This window comes from Nannospalax galili, unplaced genomic scaffold (genome assembly GCF_000622305.1).
Source record: "Nannospalax galili isolate Female #2095 unplaced genomic scaffold, S.galili_v1.0 scaffold96, whole genome shotgun sequence".
NCBI classification, from domain to species: Eukaryota; Metazoa; Chordata; class Mammalia; order Rodentia; family Spalacidae; genus Nannospalax; species Nannospalax galili.
Genome location: NW_008342018.1, coordinates 437931 through 445596, shown reverse-complemented (window position 1 = coordinate 445596; position 7666 = coordinate 437931). Strand labels below are relative to the sequence as shown.

The 7666-nt window shown below is 40.4% G+C and overlaps 1 protein-coding gene across 1 annotated transcript in view; it reads right to left on the bottom strand.

Annotated features, from left to right (window-relative positions):
* The window catches only part of Slc7a11 (solute carrier family 7 member 11), a 74954-nt gene that overhangs the window by 7234 nt on the left and 60054 nt on the right, over positions 1–7666 (bottom strand). The window contains 4 exon segments of the mRNA XM_008837821.2: positions 2536–2713; positions 3908–4057; positions 5943–6039; positions 6822–7004. Coding sequence (XP_008836043.1) covers positions 2536–2713; positions 3908–4057; positions 5943–6039; positions 6822–7004 — 608 coding nt within the window.

Sequence of the window (7666 nt, the reverse complement as noted above, 5' to 3'; positions counted from 1 at the left end):
TTTGAGACAGGGTCTCCCTGTAGCCCCAGCTGGCCTGGAACTCACCATGTAGACCAGGCTGGCCTTGAACTCACAGAGATCCCGCCTGCCTCTGCCTCTTGAGTGCTGGGATTAAAGGCGTGAGCCACCATGTCTGGCCTAATATGAATATTTTTAACAAAACTTCCTCTCTTGTCAGAAGATTGACAGTGTCTCCAACAGAGAAAACCTAACTAAACATGTTCTATAAAAAAGTAAATGCGGTTTTAATAAGAAATAGAGAGTAAATGCTCAATCGGTGTGTCTGTGTTAGCCTTAAAAATCCTAACTTATCAAGCAACATTGTTTTGAGAAATACTGTTGCCAGCTAGAAAGTAAAATCCCTGTAGAAATAGTGGTAGACTATCTGAAGATATAAAATGCCAGTTAAAAGCTAATAAAGAAATGTAGCAAAACTGTTTAAATGACTGGTTTCTAGATGAGTTCCTGAAATGTATTAGAGATCCGACACTATGTCTTTTGTCTCCTTTTCTTCTTTGTTTTCTACCAGCACTCATATTACCTACTGAAAAATTCCTCATAAAGGGCCCTGGATTTTTAACTGGGATTTCAAAACTAACCACTGTAAACTAAGTAAATTAAGAAAAAAAAATACAAACAGAGAGGGTCCATATTCAAAATTGACGAAACATATCAGCAAGAACATATCTGTCTGCTTTTCTGACATATTTTATTCTACCTAACGTCTCTCTCCTACCACAAGTCACTATGACAAAATATCAGATTAGAAACAACTTAAAGGTGGAAAAATTATTTTGGCTCAGGTTCCCTTCATATATTGTGGGCTACTAGATAACTAGACTACAAGTCTCATTAATGGATCCACTGATGAGTTTTTAACTGAATGGGCCACTGGAAACTGGGCTCATTTGAAAGGAATAGATGCCTGGTGTGTGCATTAGAAAGGTATTTCTCTAGCTTGGTCTCTTGCTCTGTGGGTCTCTCTGCTTCCTGGATACTGTGAAGCCAGAAGCTTTGCCTCACCAGGGGCTCCCTGGTCCCCAAACTATTAGAGCCAGCCCTGTCAGAGAGAAAATGAAGCCAGCCACAGGACTAGATGGGTTTGAGAAATGCAAAGTGCGACTATGAAGAGGCATAGGCTAAAGCCTTTGAAACCATGAGCCAAATATACTCCCCACCCCTTTAAGGTGTTTTTAGTCTGATATTTTGTCATAGTTCAAAACTAACACAAAGGATCTTCAAAATCCAACAGGTATGAGTTCAAATCCCAGTTGTAAGACTAAAATCTCTATATACTCAATCATAAATTCTCCCTCTTGCTGAGCCTTGGCTTCCTCACCTGTATGGGAATAACAACCCCTCACATGTGGGTCTTACAGAGAATTGATCTGAGATGATGAAGCTGGGGAAAGCTCAGGACAGCCCTGGGACAGAGGCTATTCCAAAGCATGCTTCCAACCTAGTGATCTGATTGATTTTCTCCTTCCCACTTTAACTGGCCACCAAGCTCAGCTAGGTTTCCTCCACAGTACCTTTAACTTCTCTCAGGCCTGCATTCAGGCTTTCTTTGACTCTCACTGGTGTCTCTGTAGAAAACACCCAACTCCTCTCTCTGTCCTCAGGTTCAGTCAGCCTTTTCTTCTCCACTCTCACAGTGTCCAAGATGACTTTTTCAAACCCAAACTGCCCGAGTTTAAGTTCTAGCTCTTGTATTTCACATCTGTATGACTTGGAACCAGTGACATGAATTCTCCCATGCCATAACTCAAAATGTACAATGGGAGCAATGGCCTTTCTACTTCAGAATGCAGTTAGGAGTAAAATAGTCATGTGTGTGCAAACCCATAAAACCCACACAGTAAATGGGAGCTGTTATTCTTCTCTACGTTGGTTGTTTTTTTGTGTTTTGTTTTGTTTGTTTGTTTTGTTTTGTTTTTTTTGCTGTTATTAGAACCCTCTGTTACTCATCATTCCTAACAAGCAGATATTATAACATGATAATTAAGACATTTTCAGGCTTCCACTAAGTCCCCAACAAATCTTAAGTCATTTGTCCAGTCAATGTTATGATATAGAGTCATTAAACTGTATTCTGTGCAGAAGAACAATAATTATGTTACCAAAGGATTCAGAAGAGTGGTTAGGTCATTTACAAAGCGATCTAATTCTACCCAACACGTGGTCTCAAGAATGCCACTGATTAAAACAGCCCAAAGAAAACACCTGACAGGATTCAATGACAGTATCCTATTGTTGTTCCTGTCTTTCTCCTCACAGTCCCAATGAAAATGCAGTAACTTAGAGGGTGGATGGGAGGGTGTCTAAATAACATCAAACAATATTGTATGAAAATCACAAAAACTCAATAAAAAATAAAATTTTAATAAACCATTAAAAAATAAAATGCAGCAACTTCAACTAACAATTGTGCCACTTCTACCTTTAAATTTTAAGATATGCATTGGCAATATGTGTGCTTACATGGGTTTCTACAACACAGTCTCTCATCAGGTCCAAAATTCTTAAAAGTCTTACCTGATATTCGTCTAAACCACTTGGGTTTCTTGTCCCATATAATGAAGAGATAGTAGGCAGGGACCCCAGTCAGAGTGATGAGGAAGCCCATCCCAGTGCTAAATGGGTCTGAGTACAGGGAAAGCGCAACCATGAAGAGGCATGTAAAGGAAAACAATGCTGGGATAAAGAGTGGCACCTGCAACACAGCACAGAAGAAAACAGCTTCACACAAGGTCAAGTGACAAGGGATAGAGGGCATTCTATGGTGAGCCCATCTGTCATGTGAGCATGTGAGAAGCTTCAGTCACATGACTGAGTCATAGGCAACAACCAACTTAGCAACAAAATCACTTCATGCAGCATAGAGCGCATATCAAGCATAGTTTCTTAACTTTAACTGACCTTGTTATTAAATCTTTGAGTAAAGACAAATCTAAGGCTAAGCAAGAGTGTTTCCTGAGAGATGGTCTATTCAAATCATGTTACTAGTGAAGTACCATTATGATTTATGTTTTTCATCTTAAAAGATCGGTTCTTTAATAATTATGATTAGAATCCACTTTCCTGTAGCGTCAAGAGCACTGGAGGCTTACTACATGTTAAAGCCTTTCAGTGAATATTGATTTCCTGTTGAGATTCACAATACGGCCGGACAGGAATAAAGCAGGCCAACTCCTATTCAACCGCTAATAAAGATGCTGCAAGCATGAGGCAATGAATATAATTGGAAACACATTCTGACAACATGACTGACAGCATTATCTGTGCTATTTCTTAAAAGAAAATAGATCACGAGGTCCAGTCAACCCACGAAGATCAGAGGTAGAGGAGATGGCAAGCCTGCTCTTCAGCCCTCCCAAAAGGAAATGTTGCTTAGAGTAAATGGTCACCTTATCTGGGGCACACTCCTTTCTCCCTCATATTTCTTTTTCTTAGAGTGTGCAAAAAAAGAACAATGTAAACAAATCACAACACGTATTTAGCATACCTGTTCTGTAAAGCAGCGTCCTTTTCAGAGTTTTAATTAATAAAGCACCTGCTCTCTCACAGCCCAGCTGCTCGTAACTATTTAGTATGAAGACAGATAGAGGTATCCCACACTCTGAACGCATCAGAGCACTGGAGCCATTCAAGAAAACCCAACACAAGAACTTCCTTTAATACTATCTCTTTCCAAATATGTGCCAAAATTCAGTCTTTCACATTTAAAAATTGACAGACTTTTCCTCAGGGATGTGCAACAAGAGGTACTCCCTGTAAGAGTTAAACATTATACTCCACAAAACACTTCCCCCCCCTTCCCAATCTCCTCACCATCAAGTTATGACAAAGGGAAGACTAGGTATTAGGAGAAAGATTTATGTAAACCCATCAAGATTGCTGAGGTTACCTTGAAAGGACGATGCATATCTGGGCGTTTGTATCGAAGATAAATCAGCCCAGCAACTGCCAGCCCAATAAAAAGCCACCTGGCAAAACTGAGGAAATTCAGAAGACTGTAGAGGTCTCCAGAGAAGAGCATTATCATTGTCAAAGGATGCTGGGGGGAGGGACACAAACCAGATGAAATATTTAGGGGGGACATAGGTGATATCAAACAATAACATTACTGCACATTACTACTGTTATCTTCAAATTGACTATATCAAAACTATCATCAGGATCAAAACCTAGATCCCACTAACATCTTTTCCACATCTACTCTTATGCTCCCTTTCCAGCAGTCACAGAGGGAGAGTGCCATCATCATCATCCTTTATGGTGACCTTTTACGTGGATGTATTTTTTTGTTAGTTTAATAGTTTCTTTAGCACTGGGGAGAAAACCATGTGCTTCCTTTTTCATTGTTGTTTTTTTGTTTCTTGTGTATGTGTTTCTCCATGTACAGGTACACATGGTGTCAATGCACATATATGTACATGCATGCATATTTAAGGCCAGAAGTCAGTCTTGCACATATATGTGCATGTATGCATGTTTAAGGTCAGAAGTCAGCCTCAGATGTTTTTCCTTATCCTGTTGTTCCTCAGGTGCTTTCAGACAGGGTCTCTCACTGATCTACTACTGGTCAAGTAGGCGAGGCTGATGGGCCAAGGATCTCCAGGGATCCTCCTGTCCCTCGTCCCTTGCACAGGGATCTCAAGCACAAGTCACCACACTGCTTTTTTCGTCCTGGGAACGAAACTCAGGTTCTCATGCTTGCAAGGCAAGTGCTTTACCAACTAAACTATCACCTTGTCCCCAACAATATTTCAAAGAATAAAAGACATAACATTCAATCATTTAAAAATCCATGTTGAATAGATAATTAGTAAGTAACCAGTCATAAATACTAAATGCACACCCCACTGGAAATTCAAAGGAATATCTTCAAGTGCTTTTTGAGCTGCTCTTAGAACCTAAACCTATGAAAGAGCCATGTGTTGGCTTCTGAATGCAAAACACTCACCTTTTCCTGCTCTGCACTGACTGTCCCCTTGTGCTAGCTGCCTTGTGACCCTCAAGACATGGTTAAGAATGAAGCTCAGAGAACAGCAGCCCAAGCCTCTGCAGCTGCCTGTGCCAAGGACGGCATGACTGATAGCAGAGCTTCCAGATGAAAACCCTTTTCATGGAATAATACATTCTGTTCCCACAAGTGATGCTAACAAACTCCAGAGTGTGTGCGTACTTTAAAAGAAATTTCAAGGAAACATTTTGAAACAAATTAAATACATGGAGGGGGAAAATGCTCAGTGCATCCTAGGGTGCTCCTGTCAGCATGTTTCAGCTGGGAAAAATGTTACAAAAATCAGAAGTAAAAATGACTAAACATTGCACATGGATATTTGAAGATTTTGCACCTTTTACAGTCTTTTGTAGCCCTCATTTCACAAATATTGTTCCCTGCATAGAGAATTATGTGGCTTCAATTTACATTTGGGGATTTTTTTCTTTCTTTCCTGTAAGGTTTGCTTTCAAATGTCTCACTTATAATTGGAGAATCATTTCACTGTTCAGGATTTCATCAATTCTTTGAATTATTTTGTGTGTATTTCATTGTAAAGGGAGCTAGTATGAGATATCAGAGTATTTTTGCACAGTCTAGTTTTAACTGGACTTGAAATAGTTGAGACTGTTTTCTTGGAACTTTTCCCTTTGGCTTTTCTTTGAAGTTCTCTGACAGAGGGACCACAGTTCTTTTCTCTCCTTACATCTTATACATTTCTGGAAAGGTCAAACAGAGGTGCCAAGGGTCATGCTCATCAGAAACACTTAGTCAAAGGAACCAATGACAAAATTTCTGGCCTCTCAAACATAGTATGCCGAAAGCCACCTGAGCAATGAGCGAAGGGGAGGCGGCAAGGCTCTAGTAGTCTATGTGAATCCCCTTTTCTAACCTGTGCTTTGAGGTTATATCTAGATATATTTGTTAATATCATTACCAAAACAATAACAGCTGGCAGAGGAGTGTGCTTCCGGACATGGATCATGGAGAGGATTTCAGGAAGATGGCCCTCTCGAGATGCAACATAGAATAACCTGAAGCGAGAAGAATGTGGGTGGAGTTGACTGGACAGTCGATTCTCTGAAAGGGAAAACTATCCCAAAAATCTCAGGAGAAATTTGCATATTTCTCAGACCAGACATCTTGGCATTTCTTATCTGGTCACTTGGATTGTACTTTGCAGATATGCCTGGCTTTGTCGTAAGAATTCTGAAGTCAAGATGTATAGTATCTGCCAACAAGCCTCATTATCATTATGCTTTGAGGAAAAACAGTAACGATATCTGACTGCACAGCTCTTCGCACAACAGTGAGCAACTGTTGGCAAATTCAGTTCTAGATTTCTAGTGTCAATCCATCCAACACACATGCATATGGACACACGTGTATATACATGTAGAATCGGTAGTTATCAGATTGGATTTAAATCTTAATGAAAAGAGATTCTGTAGCATCCAACAAAGCAAAAGAGGTACAGATGGTGCAATGATGATTTCTGTTTTCTACTTCACTCTTCTTTTTTATGGTACCTTCGGAAAACCAAAGGCTTTATCACTAGAAATGAAAGGCTGTTGTTAGGCTCTGTTGTACTATAGAAAGTGCCACATGCCTGGCTCAGAGCAGGCGATGAGTAGGCACGCAGCGCCCTCTACTGGCCAGAATCAAACACGCTGCTCTTGAATCCATGACAAACTTGCATATCCCTTTAAAAACAACAGGTTTAGAGGCATTATTGCTTTTTGCTTTAAAAGTTATCCTTATCACATCCAATCTCAAAAACAGAAATGTGTTTCTGAAAATACGTGAACTCGCTCACCTGGAGACAGCGAACACACCACCGTTCATGGAGCCAAAACAGGAGAGGGCAACAAAGATCGGAACTGCTAATGAGAAATTTCCCAGCAGCCGCTCAGAGAAGGTCTGGTGAAAGAAAGAACGAAGCAAATTAATGCTTCCCCAGAAAGTGGAATAAAATGAAACAATTTAGGCCAAACTTGCTCTTTGACTTTCTATTAGCCTGGTGCTACGTGAGTGTTTTATAATCCTTCCTTCTGGTTAGGGTCAGCCTGACTCCTCAGAGAATCATCAGAAGCGGGTACCATGCTTGTTGCTAACCTGTGGGCAAAGGTCTCAACTAGCACCTTCTGTCTATCAAAAAGCAAAAAGCAACGATCCGTTTACTGAATCTTTATCAGCGCTCATGTATATTTTCTCTGGCTGCTTTGGAAAAGGTTCAGTTCAGAAGTTCTACTTTTAGAGACAGAACTCGTTCCACACAACACCTATCTTTAGTCCCCCAAAGCCACATTTTTACAGTGAGGTATGGATATACATAGAGAAGTATTACAGATACTTGTTTCTCATACTAACTCTGGTGCTAGAGGACAGATATAAAAGGTAGACCACTGGATCACTGTGCACTACATGTGAGCAGGTCTGAAAGTTCTTCCTCTCAGTGTGGTCACACCAGCCCAACCTGTTTACGGAGCTACCCTCCCCCACCACTGGCAGTAGCCGCTTCCTTCCAGGATTTCCTATTAAAAGGTTAGGACATAATTACAAGTCTGACAGGTAACAGAAAGCATAAAACGTAAACAGAGTTCTGAAGTTTCCTTTTATGTTAGCACATATGCAATCCTCAACATTTTCTTGAAGGATACA